The sequence below is a fragment of the Pseudoliparis swirei genome, chromosome 7, assembly GCF_029220125.1.
Source record: "Pseudoliparis swirei isolate HS2019 ecotype Mariana Trench chromosome 7, NWPU_hadal_v1, whole genome shotgun sequence".
Taxonomy (NCBI): domain Eukaryota; kingdom Metazoa; phylum Chordata; class Actinopteri; order Perciformes; family Liparidae; genus Pseudoliparis; species Pseudoliparis swirei.
The window spans coordinates 31,210,828-31,227,217 of NC_079394.1; the positions used below are offsets into that span (position 1 = coordinate 31,210,828).

Sequence of the window (16,390 nt, forward strand, 5' to 3'; positions counted from 1 at the left end):
AGACTGAACTCAATGTGTGAAAGAAACTCTTCATTTTAAAGATTGTAAACATTAAAGAGATTTTATTAAACTGAAAAACTGTGTCGATTATTGAGCTTCTGTTCCAGAGACAAACATGTGTCGGATCCTTTCTCAGAGACAGACGGGACCGAGGGAGTCCTCCTGTGTCCAGGTCCTCTACAGGGCCCCCTGTAGTCTGGTCCAGACCCCCTACAGGGTCCCCTGTAGTCTGGTCCAGACCCTCTACAGCACCACCTGTAGTCTGGTCCAGGTCCAGACCCATACAGGGCCCCCTGTAGTCTGGTCCAGGTCCAGACCCCCTACAGCGCCCCCTGTAGTCTGGTCCAGACCCCCTACAGGGTCCCCTGTAGTCTGGTCCAGGTCCAGACCCATACAGGGCCCCCTGTAGTCTGGTCCAGGTCCAGACCCATACAGGGCCCCCTGTAGTCTGGTCCAGGTCCAGACCCCCTACAGGGCCCCCTGTAGTCTGGTCCAGGTCCCCTACAGGGCCCCCTGTAGTCTGGTCCAGGTCCAGACCCTCTACAGGGCCCCCTGTAGTCTGGTCCAGGTCCAGACCCCCTACAGGGCCCCCTGTAGTCTGGTCCAGGTCCCCTACAGGGCCCCCTGTAGTCTGGTCCAGGTCCAGACCCTCTACAGGGCCCCCTGTAGTCTGGTCCAGGTCCAGACCCCCTACAGGGCCCCCTGTAGTCTGGTCCTCTCCGTCTTCACCCACTGGGCGATGAGCTCTGCTTCTGTCCTCCGGGCTCTGATGACTGACTCTGGATCAGCTTCATTGGATCCTCTGCAGACAATAGAGACAACAGACAATAGAGACAACACAGACACATTAAGAGGCTGCAGCCCACCTGCAGCTCACCTCAGGTCCAGGTGATGAGCTCCTCCAGAGATGTTGAGGGCCACCAGAGAGGAGCTCAGAGACCTCCTCACCTGCAGAGAGGTGACGGACAGGTGAGGTGATGGACAGGTGAGAGGTGACGGACAGGTGAGAGGTGATGGACAGGTGAGAGGTGACGGACAGGTGAGGTGACGGACAGGTGAGGTGACGGACAGGTGAGGTGACGGACAGGTGAGGTGACGGACAGGTGAGAGGTGATGGACAGGTGAGAGGTGATGGACAGGTGAGAGGTGACGGACAGGTGAGGTGATGGAGAGGTGAGAGGTGATGGACGTGAGAGGTGACGGACAGGTGAGGTGACGGACAGGTGAGGTGACGGACAGGTGAGAGGTGACGGACAGGTGAGAGGTGACGGACAGGTGAGAGGTGACGGACAGGTGAGAGGTGACGGACAGGTGAGGTGACGGACAGGTGAGAGGTGATGGACAGGTGAGGTGATGGACAGGTGAGAGGTGATGGACAGGTGAGGTGATGGACAGGTGAGGTGATGGACAGGTGAGGTGATGGACAGGTGAGAGGTGATGGACAGGTGAGAGGTGATGGACAGGTGAGAGGTGATGGACAGGTGAGAGGTGATGGACAGGTGAGGTGACGGACAGGTGAGGTGATGGACAGGTGAGGTGATGGACAGGTGAGAGGTGATGGACAGGTGAGAGGTGATGGACAGGTGAGGTGACGGACAGGTGAGAGGTGATGGACAGGTGAGGTGATGGACAGGTGAGAGGTGATGGACAGGTGAGAGGTGATGGACAGGTGAGGTGGATGTGATTTGACAGGTGAGAGGTGACGGACAGGTGAGGTGACGGACAGGTGAGAGGTGATGGACAGGTGAGGTGACGGACAGGTGAGAGGTGACGGACAGGTGAGAGGTGACGGACAGGTGAGGTGACGGACAGGTGAGAGGTGGACAGGTGAGAGGTGACGGACAGGTGAGAGGTGACGGACAGGTGAGGTGACGGACAGGTGAGAGGTGACGGACAGGTGAGAGGTGACGGACAGGTGAGAGGTGATGGACAGGTGAGGTGACGGACAGGTGAGGTGATGGACAGGTGAGGTGATGGACAGGTGAGGTGATGGACAGGTGAGAGGTGGACAGGTGAGGTGATGGACAGGTGAGGTGATGGACAGGTGAGAGGTGATGGACAGGTGAGGTGATGGACAGGTGAGAGGTGATGGACAGGTGAGAGGTGATGGACAGGTGAGGTGATGGACAGGTGAGGTGATGGACAGGTGAGAGGTGATGGACAGGTGAGAGGTGATGGACAGGTGAGAGGTGATGGACAGGTGAGAGGTGATGGACAGGTGAGGTGACGGACAGGTGAGAGGTGATGGACAGGTGAGGTGACGGACAGGTGAGAGGTGATGGACAGGTGAGAGGTGATGGACAGGTGAGGTGACAGGTGAGAGGTGATGGACAGGTGAGGTGATGGACAGGTGAGGTGATGGACAGGTGAGGTGATGGACAGGTGAGGTGATGGACAGGTGAGAGGTGATGGACAGGTGAGAGGTGATGGACAGGTGAGAGGTGATGGACAGGTGAGGTGATGGACAGGTGAGGTGATGGACAGGTGAGAGGTGATGGACAGGTGAGGTGATGGACAGGAGAGGTGATGGACAGGAGGTGATGGACAGGTGAGGTGATGGACAGGTGAGAGGACAGGTGAGAGGTGACGGACAGGTGAGAGGTGATGGACAGGTGAGGTGACGGACAGGTGAGAGGTGATGGACAGGTGAGAGGTGATGGACAGGTGAGAGGTGATGGACAGGTGAGGTGATGGACAGGTGAGGTGATGGACAGGTGAGAGGTGACGGACAGGTGAGAGGTGATGGACAGGTGAGGTGACGGACAGGTGAGAGGTGATGGACAGGTGAGAGGTGACGGACAGGTGAGAGGTGATGGACAGGTGAGAGGTGATGGACAGGTGAGAGGTGGACAGGTGAGGTGATGGACAGGTGAGAGGTGATGGACAGGTGAGGTGATGGACAGGTGAGGTGATGGACAGGTGAGGTGATGGACAGGAGAGGTGATGGACAGGTGAGGTGATGGACAGGAGAGGTGATGGACAGGTGAGAGGTGATGGACAGGTGAGAGGTGATGGACAGGTGAGGTGATGACAGGTGAGGTGATGGACAGGTGACTCACCCCTCCGTTGGCCCATGGGTCCAGGTCTCCATTGGAGAAGATGATGTTGCTGGCTGAGGAGAGTTCTGAGCACAAGGGGAGCGTTAGAGTCATTGTGGGCGGAGCCTCTGGACCACCGGAGACCCCGGGACCTCTCATTGGCTCACCGTCGCCCCAGAACTGGGTCCCGAGCCAGGCGGGCCGGGGGACCACCCCCCAGCGCCGGGCGCAGTAGCGGCGGCGGTCCTCCGGGGTGAAGCTCATGGGGGGGAACATGTCCGTCACGTTGTTGCTCTCGTAGCACAGAGCGACCTCGGTGCACGCCTGCAGAGCGGAGACAGGTGAGACAGGTGAGACAGCTGCACACGGCACCACCTGCTCACGCCGCCACGGCACCTGGTAGTCCCAGGCCACGCCGTCCGGACCCGGGCCGCATCCCGTGGGGTCGGCACACTCCACGAACAGGCCGTAGAGGTCGAAGCAGGTCAGCAGCCCAGAGGAGTTGTACACGATGCCTGGAAGGAGGTCAGAGGTCAGGACCGCCACGCCGAGGAGGACGAAGAGACGAAGAGACGGACGCAGCCTCTCGGCAGGAGGTCCTTCACCTGCGGCGCTCCGGAGGCTGGAGAGCAGGTCCGGTCCACTCAGCATGGCGTCACAGGCCACCTGCAACAGGCCCACAGGTCACAGGCCACACAGGCCACACAGGTCCACAGGCCACACAGGCCCACAGGTCACACAGGCCCACAGGTCAAAGGTCACACAGGCCACACAGGTCCACAGGTCAAAGGTCACACAGGCCACACAGGCCCACAGGTCAAAGGTCACACAGTCCCACAGGTCCCACGTGTCACACAGGTCACACAGGTCACAGGTCACACAGGTCACACAGGTCACACAGGTCACAGGTCACACAGGTCCACAGGTCACAGGTCACACAGCGCCTCTCGGGTGATGAGCAGGGCGGACTGGCCACAGCGTTGGGCCGGCCCACCTGCTCATCAACCCTCCCTCTGACTTGCGCCGCCCGGCTCAATTCTATGCTTTACACAACACGTTAAATTCCTCTAATACCTAAAGACAATAAATCAGACTGACTTTTATACTCCTGCTCATGAAGTGTACTCACACTCATGGTTTCCAACACCCAGCATGCAACACTCCTGTGTTCACACTCGTCATGGTCTGGATGTTGCTGTCAGGTTTCAGAGCTTTCAGGATATTCTGCCTTGATTTTAAGTTCGTCCAAAAATTGTTCGTCTTCGCCTCGTCTGTCTACGTCGGAACCCAAATATAGTCGCCAGGTTCTGTTAACCATCGGCAGGACCAAACTACACGGCACTCTGGACGCTGAACAAGCGGAAACACTCATGAGCACGGATTACTTCACCGCCTACGACCACCGACCACACTGACTCGACCGCCACTCCTCCCCAGAAAGGAGTGCGCCAAGCGCTGAGAGGAAGCAGAAGAGGGCAAGCGCGGAGGAACCCGAGCTAGGCTAGCGGCTAGCCAACTCGTCCAGCCATACCATCCATTATCATGGCTAATGTGCGATCCTTGGACAATAAATGGACCACATTAGACTGCTGCAGACGGAGCAGCGAGACGTGAGGAACTGCTGTGTGCTTATCTTCACGGAAACATGGCTAAACGACAACATCCCCGACTCTGCTGTGAGACTGAGGAGCTAACATGCTACCGAATGGACAGAGCCTCGCTGATGGAGGGAAAACTCGCGGCGGCGGGTATGTGTTTACATCCGGGACGCATGGTGCCGGACGCTGCCGTGGTATGTAGACACTGCTCACCACAGGCGGAGTTTATGATCATAAGATGCCGCCCTTTTTATCTGCCGAGGGAATTCACGGCGATTCTGCTAGTCGCTGTTTACATCCCCCCGACCTCCAACAACAGTGATAGAAATGCGGCACTTTGTGAACTGTATCAGGCCATCAGCGAACAACAGACGGCTCACCCAGACGGCTTCACCATCTTTGCTGGAGATTTCAACCATGCAAACCTTAAGACTGTCCTTCCCAAACTACACCAGCATGTTGATTTCCCTACAAGAGGAGACAACATTTTGGATCTGGTCTACACAACCCACAAAGGAGCGCATAAGGCCTCCCCTCCCCACATAGGTCTCTCTGACCACATCACCGTCATGCTAATGCCAGCATACAGACCCAGAGGAAAGCCTCCAGACCGGTTCTGAAGCAGGCACGTGTGGCCAGAGGGGCCTCCTCGCTCCAAGACTGCTTTGACTCAACAGACTGGGGAATGTTTAAACAGGCAGCCACATACAACGACCACACAGACATTGGGAGTACACAGACACTGTTACTTCTTACATTAGCAAGTGCATTGATGATGTGACCCATGTAAAGACCATCACCACTGGCTAACCAGAAGCCGTGGCTAACAGGGAAGTCCATCGCCTGCTGAGGACTAGAAATAGGGTCTTCAGAGCTGGGGACGAAACGGACCTGAAAACAGCGAGAGCCAACCTGTCCCACGGCATCAGGAAAGCAAAAAAGATAACCTGGCACTTTAAAGACAGCAGAGACACACGCAGCCTGTGGCGGGGCATTCAGACCATCACAGACTATAAACCCACGCCACAGAACTGCGACAGCAACATCTCTCTGCTAAACAACCTCAACAGCTTCTTTGCCCGGTTTGAAGCACAGAACAGCACTCGTCCACACAAGACTCCCGCCTCCCCATGATCAGGTTCTGTGCCTGTCTGCTGCCAGCGTGAAGAGGACTCTCGTCCATCAACACCCACAAGGCAACAGGTCCAGACAACATCCCTGGTCGTGTGCTGAAGGACTGCGCAGAGGAGCTTAAGGACGTCTTCACGGATGTCTTTAATACTTCTCTGAGACAAGCTGTTGTTCCATCATGCTTCAAGGTAACCACCATCATACCTGTGCCAAAGAAATCCACTCCGTCCTGCTTCAACGACTATCGACCAGTGGCACTGACCCCCATAATCATGAAGTGCTTTGACGACTAGTCATGTCGCATATCAAATCCATTCTCCCCACTCTGGACCCTTTCCAGTTTGCATACCGCCAAACGGTCCACGGAGGATGCAATCTGCTCTGCTCTCCACCCAGCCCTCACCCACCTGGACAAAAAGACTCCTATGTAAGAATGCTGTTCATAGACTTTAGCTCAGCATTCAACACAATCATCCCACAACAACTAATCTGCAAACTTGACCAGCTGGGGCTCAACACCTCGCTGTGTAACTGGCTGCTGGACTTCCTGAGTGAGAGGCCACAAGCAGTACGTGTTGGCAACAACACCTCGAGCAGCATCACACTCAGCACAGGGGCCCCTCAGGGCTGTGTGCTCAGTCCCCTGCTCTTCACCTTGCTGACTCACGACTGCAAAACCAGCTACAGCACCAATCACATGGTCAAGTTTGCAGACGACACAACATTGATAGGTCTCATCACCAAGGATGACGAGACCCTCTACAGGAGGAGGTCAACCTTCTGACCACGTGGTGCGGAGCCAACAACCTCCTGCTCAACAACAGCAAGACCAAAGAGATCGTTGTTGACTTCCGGAAAGGCCACACCCATCACCCACCACTGACCATCAACGGTGCGGACATTGAGCAGGTCAGCAGCACCAAATTCCTGGGGGTGGAAATCAGTGAGGACCTCTCGTGGACAGCCAACACTACATCGCTGGCAAAGAAAGCACAGAGGCGCCTACTTCCTCCGGAAACTGAGGAAAGCAGGAGCCCCCATCCATCATGTGCACCTTCTACGGCACCATGGAGAGCATCCTGACCAACTGCATCACTGTGTGGGGCGGAAGCTGCACAGACCACAGCAGGAACGCCCTGCAGCGCATAGTGAAGGCAGCTGGAAGGATCATGGGTGCCTCACCCCCTCCCATCCCTGCAGGACATATACAACACCGCCTCACCCGCAGCGACCTCGATTGTGAGTGACCCCTGCCACCCTCACACGGTCTCTTCAGCCTCCTGCCCTCTGGGAGGAGATACGAGCCTCCGGCTCACACCGCCAGGCTGTCCAACAGCTTCATCCACCAGGCTGTCAGGAAGCTGAACTCTCTCCCACTCCGTCCTCTCTCAGACTCACATGTCTGAATGCTGCTAGCACAATTTATGTTGTCTATATGTTTACATGTTTCTTACTATTTTTGCACTTTATGTTGTCTATGCACTTTATGTTGTCTATATGTTCACAAGTTTTTTACTATTTTTGCACTCTATGTTGTCTATATGTTGCACAATTCACTTTATGTTGGACAGAAGAGAAACGCAATTTCGATCTTCTGTATGTTTGCACATATGGAAAATTGACAAATAAAACTGACTTTGACTTTTGACTTTGACTTAATCCAGAACTCAGAGTTGAAAAGTACATTTAAGTTTCATGCTTGTGGTAAAGTTTAAGTTTCATGTTTGTGGTAAAGTTCTCACGTAGCCTCTTGACATGTGTCAGGAGGAAGAAGCTCAGACAAACAGACGGATGTATCCGGTCGTTTTTCAAAATAAAACACATTTCCGGCCTTGATATAATATTTTCATTCTTTCCTTGCAGCCCGGTACCAGGCGCCACGCGATCGCAGACAAAGCCGTTTTTGAGTGTGATGCGACAGCATGGCACCAACACGTAAATCCTTTAAAGGTGGAGCTGAAAAGCTCCGGGAGAAAAAGAAGAGATGTCTGGAGGAAGGTGCCTCAAAATATTTAAAAATCTTCTGATGTATTTGGAAAGTCACCGACTTTGAAATTGGTGGAGCCAAATGTTATTAAAAACAACATATATGATGTAATTTCTTTGTAATCGTCCAAAATAATGTTCTGGGTGTGGGTATATATTTCCTAGTAGGCCACTGATACGTGTGATGCAACGCCGTGGATCGAGTGGGCCGGTCGGACAGGAACTCCCGGGCCACTTTATTCCCCCGGTCCGCCCCTGGTGATGAGTGATAAAGATAGAAGAGGACCTTGACGGGGTTGGCGGGCATGGCGCCCATGAAGGCCGTGCTGTAGGGGTAGTCCATCATGGCCATCAGGGTGAAGGCGTTCCTCAGCAGCCCGTTGAGCTGCCGCACGTCCTGAGAGGAAGACGGAGGCTGGCACAGCGAGAAGGACGACTGGATGAGGGCGTAGTCTGGAGGGCAAGGGTGGTGATGGCAGTCCTGATTCACTTACATACTTCACCCATATACATATATTTATAACTATATATTAATATATATATATTTATATAACTATATATTAATATTAAAATATATAAAACAAAATATATTTTAAAATACATATTAATATATATGTATATATATAAGTATATATAACTATATATATATGATGAATCGATATATATATATTATAAATAAATATATAAAAATGTATATACATATTTTAAAAAATCTTTAGTATAAAAAAAATGAGTGAGTCCCTCTTTTCTCCAGTATTATTATGACATCATCCAGTACCTCATGTGTATTATGACATCATACATTATCTCATGTGTATCATGACATCACCAGGACCTCATGTGTATCATGACATCACCAGGACCTCATGTGTATCATGACATCACCAGTACCTCATGTGAATCATGACATCACCAGGACCTCATGTGTATCATGACATCACCAGTACCTCATGTGTATCATGACATCACCAGGACCTCATGTGTATCATGACATCACCAGTACATCATGTGTATCATGACATCACCAGGACCTCATGTGTATCATGACATCACCAGTACCTCATGTGTATCATGACATCACCAGTACCTCATGTGTATCATGACATCACCAGTACCTCATGTGTATCATGACATCACCAGTACCTCATGTGTATCATGACATCACCAGTACCTCATGTGAATCATGACATCACCAGTACCTCATGTGTATCATGACATCACCAGTACCTCATGTGTATCATGATATCACCAGTACCTCATGTGTATCATGACATCACCAGTACCTCATGTGCATCATGACATCACCAGTACCTCATGTGCATCATGACATCACCAGTACCTCATGTGTATCATGACATCACCAGTACCTCATGTGTATCATGACATCACCAGTAGCTCATGTGTATCATGACATCACCAGTACCTCATGTGTATCATGACATCACCAGTACCTCATGTGTATCATGACATCACCAGGACCTCATGTGCATCATGACATCACCAGTACCTCATGTGCATCATGACATCACCAGTACCTCATGTGCATCATGACATCACCAGTACCTCATGTGTATCATGACATCACCAGTACCTCATGTGTATCATGACATCACCAGTACCTCATGTGCATCATGACATCACCAGTACCTCATGTGTATCATGACATCACCAGTACCTCATGTGTATCATGACATCACCAGGACCTCATGTGCATCATGACATCACCAGTACCTCATGTGCATCATGACATCACCAGTACCTCATGTGTATCATGACATCACCAGGACCTCATGTGTATCATGACATCACCAGGACCTCATGTGTATCATGACATCACCAGTACCTCATGTGTATCATGACATCACCAGTACCTCATGTGTATCATGACATCACCAGGACCTCATGTGTATCATGACATCATACATTATCTCATGTGTATCATGACATCACCAGGACCTCATGTGTATCATGACATCACCAGGACCTCATGTGTATCATGACATCACCAGTAGCTCATGTGTATCATGACATCACCAGTACCTCATGTGTATCATGACATCACCAGGACCTCATGTGCATCATGACATCACCAGTACCTCATGTGTATCATGACATCACCAGGACCTCATGTGCATCATGACATCACCAGTACCTCATGTATCATGACATCACCAGTACCTCATGTGTATCATGACATCACCAGGACCTCATGTGTATCATGACATCACCAGGACCTCATGTGTATCATGACATCACCAGTACCTCATGTGTATCATGACATCACCAGTACCTCATGTGTATCATGACATCACCAGTACCTCATGTGTATCATGACATCACCAGTACCTCATGTGTATCATGACATCACCAGTACCTCATGTGTATCATGACATCACCAGTACCTCATGTGTATCATGACATCACCAGTACCTCATGTGTATCATGACATCACCAGTACCTCATGTGTATCATGACATCACCAGTACCTCATGTGTATCATGACATCACCAGGACCTCATGTGTATCATGACATCACCAGTACCTCATGTGTATCATGACATCACCAGTACCTCATGTGTATCATGACATCACCAGGACCTCATGTGTATCATGACATCACCAGGACCTCATGTGTATCATGACATCACCAGGACCTCATGTGTATCATGACATCACCAGTACCTCATGTGTATCATGACATCACCAGTACCTCATGTGTATCATTACATCACCAGTACCTCATGTGTATCATGACATCACCAGTACCTCATGTGAATCATGACATCACCAGTACCTCATGTGTATCATGACATCACCAGTACATCATGTGTATCATGACATCACCAGGACCTCATGTGTATCATGACATCACCAGTACCTCATGTGTATCATGACATCACCAGGACCTCATGTGTATCATGACATCACCAGGACCTCATGTGTATCATGACATCACCAGGACCTCATGTGTATCATGACATCACCAGTACCTTGCTGTTGGGCGAGTTCAGCCAGCTGATGGAAGGCTCCTCTCACAGCGTCTCTGCAGTCAGAGGACACGCCCTCAAAGTCCTTATGAAGGAGAAACAAAAGGTCAAAGGTCAACACACACACAAGGTCAAAACTCTCTCTCTCTCTCTCTCACTCACTCACTCACAGCGGTGACGTCTCTGAAGAACTGCGCGGGGTCTCCCAGCCCGGCGGTGGACAGCATGGGGGCGCTGGCCGCCAGAGCTCCTGCCACCATGTTGGGGTACTTCATCCTCATGTAGGCCGCCAGCATCCCGCCATAGCTACAGGAGGAGGAGGAGGAGGAGGAGACATGTAGGCTGACAGCATCCCCCCATAGCTACAGGAGGAGGAGGAGGAGGAGGAGACATGTAGGCTGACAGCATCACCCCATAGCTACAGGAGGAGGAGGAGGAGCAGGAGGCATGTAGGCTGACAGCATCCCCCCATAGCTACAGGAGGAGGAGGAGGAGGAGGAGACATGTAGGCTGACAGCATCCCCCCATAGCTACAGGAGGAGGAGGAGGAGGAGGCATGTAGGCTGACAGCATCCCCCCATAGCTACAGGAGGAGGAGGAGGAGGAGGCATGTAGGCTGACAGCATCCCCCCATAGCTACAGGAGGAGGAGGAGGAGACATGGAGGCTGACAGCATCCCCCCATAGCTACAGGAGGAGGAGGAGACATGGAGGCTGACAGCATCCCGCCATAGCTACAGGAGGAGGAGGAGGAGGAGGCATGTAGAGTTGAAGTTCCCCCATAGCTACAGGAGGAGGAGGCATGTAGGCTGACAGCATCACCCCATAGCTACAGGAGGAGGAGGAGGAGCAGGAGGAGGCGCAGGATGTGGCCAGCATCCCCATAGCTACAGGAGGAGGAGCAGGAGGGTACTGTTGGGACAGCATCCCCCATAGCTACAGGAGGAGGGGCCAGAGGCGCATCCCCCCATAGCTACAGGAGGAGGAGGAGGAGGCATGTAGGCTGACAGCATCCCCCCATAGCTACAGGAGGAGGAGGAGGAGACATGTAGGCTGACAGCATCCCCCCATAGCTACAGGAGGAGGAGCAGGAGGAGGCGTGTAGGCTGACAGCATCCCCCCATAGCTACAGGAGGAGGAGGCATGTAGGCTGACAGCATCACCCCATAGCTACAGGAGGAGGAGGAGGAGCAGGAGGAGGCGTGTAGGCTGACAGCATCCCCTGCTACAGGAGGAGCAGGAGGAGGCGTGTAGGCTGACAGCATCCCCCCATAGCTACAGGAGGAGGAGGCATGTAGGCCGACAGCATCCCCCCATAGCTACAGGAGGAGGAGGAGGAGCAGGAGGAGGAGGAGGCGTGTACCTTCCTCCGAACACGACCACGGGGCTCCCGGGGGCCTCCAGCCTCAGCTCCCTGATCATCACGGCGTAGTCGGCCAGCGCCTGCTCCACAGTGAGGGTCCCCTGTTGGAGCCAGAGGGTCCCTGTTGGAGCCAGAGGGTCCCCCTGTTGGAGCCAGAGGGTCCCCCTGTTGGAGCCAGAGGGTCCCCCTGTTGGAGCCAGAGGGTCCCCCTGTTGGAGCCAGAGGGTCCCCCTGTTGGAGCCAGAGGGTCCCCCTGTTGGAGCCAGAGGGTCCCCCTGTTGGAGCCAGAGGGTCACCCTGTTGGCCAGAGGGTCCCCTGTTGGAGCCAGAGGGTCCCCTGTTGGAGCCAGAGGGTCCCCCTGTTGGGCCAGAGGGTCCCCCTGTTGGAGCCAGAGGGTCACCCTGTTGGAGCCAGAGGGTCCCCCTGTTGGAGCCAGAGGGTCCCCCTGTTGGAGACTGAGGGTCCCCCTGTTGGAGCCAGAGGGTCCCCCTGTTGGAGCCAGAGGATCCCCCTGTTGGGCCAGAGGGTCCCCCTGTTGGAGCCTGAGGGTCCCCCTGTTGGAGCCTGAGGGTCCCCCTGCTGGAGCCTGAGGGTCACCCTGTTGGAGCCAGAGGGTCCCCCTGTTGGAGCCAGAGGGTCCCCCTGTTGGAGCCTGAGGGTCCCCCTGTTGGAGCCTGAGGGTCCCCCTGTTGGAGCCAGAGGGTCCCCCTGTTGAGCCTGAGGGTCCCCCTGTTGGAGACTGAGGGTCCCCCTGTTGGAGACTGAGGGTCCCCCTGTTGGAGCCAGAGGGTCCCCCTGTTGGAGCCAGAGGATCCCCCTGTTGGAGCCAGAGGGTCCCCCTGTTGGAGCCTGAGGGTCCCCCTGTTGGAGCCTGAGGGTCCCCCTGTTGGAGCCTGAGGGTCCCCCTGTTGGGCCAGAGGGTCCCCCTGTTGGAGCCTGAGGGTCCCCCTGTTGGAGCCTGAGGGTCCCCCTGTTGGAGCCTGAGGGTCCCCCTGTTGGAGCCAGAGGGTCCCCCTGTTGGAGCCAGAGGGTCCCCCTGTTGGAGCCAGAGGGTCCCCCTGTTGGAGCCTGAGGGTCCCCCTGTTGGAGCCTGAGGGTCCCCCTGTTGGAGACTGAGGGTCCCCCTGTTGGAGACTGAGGGTCCCCCTGTTGGAGACTGAGGGTCCCCCTGTTGGAGCCAGAGGGTCCCCTGTTGGAGCCAGAGGGTCCCCTGTTGAGCCAGAGGGTCCCCCTGTTGGAGCCTGAGGGTCCAGGCCCGTCTGAAGTCTGCTAGAGAGCATGTGGATGCTCCAGAAGAGGACTGGGAGAGGGTCTCATGGTCAGATGAAACCATCATAGAACTTGTTGGTAACTAAACTGGTGGTGGTGGAGGAGAAAGGATGCCGAGCTGCATCCAAAGAGCACCAGAGCTCCAGTGTGGGGGACATCCTGCTCTGGGCGGTTGTTCTGCAGGGGACCAGGACCAGTGGTCCGGAGAGGACAGGATGCATGGGCCGTGTGTCCTGAGGCTCTGAGTGAACCTCCTCCCATCAGCTCGGCCTTGGAGAGGAACCGTGGGTAGCGGGGGAGGGGCTTCAGAAGAAGCAGCTCCTGGAGGCCGAGCCAGCCTCCAGATCTCAACCCAGAGACAACCTGTGGAGGCGCTGACAGTCCGTGTTGCCTAGCGACAGCCCCAAACATCTCTAGAGCAGCTCTGCATGGAGCAATGGGCCAGCATTGAGAAGACTGACAGGAAACGTTTGACCTCCGTCAGACTATGTGATTTTCTGGATTTTTTTCCCTCATTTTGTCTCTCATAGTCGAGGTTTACCTGTGATGAACATTACAGGAAACTCATCTTTTTAAGTGGGAGACACAATTGGTGGCTGACTAAATACTTTTTTGCCCCACTATATATATATATATGGGACTACAGATGAAAATAGCCTCTTGGCTAACTCTGGCACATTTACTGCAATGTTCTTATCAATGTGCACTGTCCCTTATTAAATAAACCATTAAAATATATATATATATATAGATACACAATTATTTATATATATATATTTAAATGGATATATCTATATAAATATATATTTATTTAAATAGATATATATATATATCTATTAATACTATAAATATTTATTCATTATATATAAAAATATATCATTTATCATAAATATATATATATACACACAATTATCTCTCTATATATTGAAATAGATATATATGTGTGTGTGTGTTCTACATATATATGTGTGTGTGTGTGTGTGTGTGTGTGTGTTTGTTCTCACGTGCTCCCCGTAGACCAGCAGCGCTCCCATCTCGGCGGCCAGCTCGGTGATGAAGCCGCAGTTGGAGGCAAAGCTCCAGACGTCGCCCTCGTTGCCCGTGTAGAAGAAGACCGGACCAGAACCACGGGTCCAGAACCGGTCTGGGGAACACAAGACCATGAGGGGCCCTCATACAGTCCTCCTGGTCCTAGTAGACCAGGTTTACCTGAGATCAGGTCTCAGTCCTCTGGGTCCTAGTAGACCAGGTTTACCTGAGATCAGGTCTTGGTCCTCTGGGTCCTAGTAGACCAGGTTTACCTGAGATCAGGTCTGAGTCCTCTGGGTCCAAGTAGACCAGGTTTACCTGAGATCAGGTCTCAGTCCTCTGGGTCCTAGTAGACCAGGTTTACCTGAGATCAGGTCTCGGTCCTCTGGGTCCTAGTAGACCAGGTTTACCTGAGATCAGGTCTCAGTCCTCTGGGTCCTAGTAGACCAGGTTTACCTGAGATCAGGTCTTGGTCCTCTGGGTCCTAGTAGACCAGGTTTACCTGAGATCAGGTCTGAGTCCTCTGGGTCCAAGTAGACCAGGTTTACCTGAGATCAGGTCTCAGTCCTCTGGGTCCTAGTAGACCAGGTTTACCTGAGATCAGGTCTCGGTCCTCTGGGTCCTAGTAGACCAGGTTTACCTGAGATCAGGTCTCGGTCCTCTGGGTCCTAGTAGACCAGGTTTACCTGAGATCAGGTCTGAGTCCTCTGGGTCCTAGTAGACCAGGTTTACCTGAGATCAGGTCTGAGTCCTCTGGGTCCTAGTAGACCAGGTTTACCTGAGATCAGGTCTCGGTCCTCTGGGTCCTAGTAGACCAGGTTTACCTGAGATCAGGTACCGCTGGTTGAAGGTCCCGTTCCCAAAGCTGTGGAAGTTGAAGTGGTCTAGGGTCTGGGTGAAGACCTCCTCCCGGAGCTGCGGGTCCAGTCCGTGACGCGGTCCTGGCTGTGGACCCACGTGGACGAGGACTTCATAAACCTGCATGTTACACTCAATTCTTTCGTAAAATAAAACGTTATTAAACATACTTACACGCGACGTCACCTGGAGGCCGTGCAGCGCATGCGCACCGAGCAGGGTGATTAGCGCGAGGAGAGGAATGGAGGTTCTCATATTCAAAGTTTAACGCGCTGCTCTGGGACTTCTCAGCAGATTCACCACCGCGCATGCGCATTTGGCATGTGTCTGTCACATGACACTTCTGTTATGACTCGTGCTGCGTTCACGAACATCTCGTAACATCAAGGATTCTTTGTGACGGTCTATGATTCTGAGAGTTAAAATATTACAGAAAGAGAAGAGGACGACTGCTTCTATAAATATATACATATATTTATATATATATATACATATGTATATATATAATATAATATATATAAATAATAAATAAAAAACGAGGACATCTTCATAAATAAATATATATATAATGTATATATAATATAACATATATAAAAATAAATAAAAAAGAGGACATCTTCATATATATATATATTATATAATATAATAGATAGATATATACTTTATTCATCCCCAATGTATATATAATGTATATATATTATAATATATATAATGTATATATATACATTATATATATAAATAAATAAATAAAAAACGGGGACATCTTCATATTTATATATATATATATATATATAAATAATAATAATAAACGAGGACTGCTACTACTAGTATCAGTGCAGTAACACATATTCTCATGAATAACAGAGTTTTTTCTTCTCTTCCACCTCTCACATTCCTCTCCTGGTTCTCCTGGTTCTCCTGGTCCTCCACTGAAGGACACCAGGACTCCCCGTAGAGCTGCAGGACACATCTGGGGTTCAGGGGGACTTGCCCATGGACACGTGGCAGAGCCGGGGATGGAGCCGACGGCCCTGCTGCCCCAGTGGCTGAGCAGCAGGTCGACCCAGAAGTCCTTACAGACATTAAAACACGCTTCACGTTGACTTCATGGTGTTATGGGACTACAGGAAC

The 16,390-nt window shown here is 52.2% G+C and overlaps 1 protein-coding gene across 1 annotated transcript; it reads right to left on the reverse strand.

Annotated features, from left to right (window-relative positions):
- Window positions 1–42: 42 nt before the first annotated feature.
- On the reverse strand, window positions 43–15,553 carry dpp7 (dipeptidyl-peptidase 7). Its single transcript, XM_056419302.1, has 13 exons — window positions 15,434–15,553; window positions 15,226–15,346; window positions 14,377–14,516; window positions 12,103–12,245; window positions 10,911–11,046; window positions 10,744–10,825; window positions 8,040–8,206; window positions 3,644–3,704; window positions 3,435–3,553; window positions 3,206–3,362; window positions 3,060–3,124; window positions 878–948; window positions 43–802 (listed from the first exon to the last, which is right to left on the reverse strand). Exons 1-13 carry the CDS (start codon window positions 15,512–15,514, stop codon window positions 691–693), a joined length of 1,455 nt encoding a protein of 484 aa, XP_056275277.1. The 5' UTR covers window positions 15,515–15,553; the 3' UTR covers window positions 43–690.
- Between the last annotated feature and the right edge of the window lie 837 nt (window positions 15,554–16,390).

Coding starts and splice junctions, on each gene's coding strand:
- dpp7 (XM_056419302.1), bottom strand. CDS start 15,514: ATGAGAACCTCCATTCCTCTCCTCGCGCTAATCACCCTGCTCGGTGCG. Junction 12,246..14,376: donor TGCTGGTCTACGGGGAGCAC/GTGAGAACAAAC, acceptor TGGCTCCAACAG/GGGGACCCTCTGGCTCCAAC. Junction 8,207..10,743: donor TGAACTCGCCCAACAGCAAG/GTACTGGTGATG, acceptor CTTGCCCTCCAG/ACTACGCCCTCATCCAGTCG.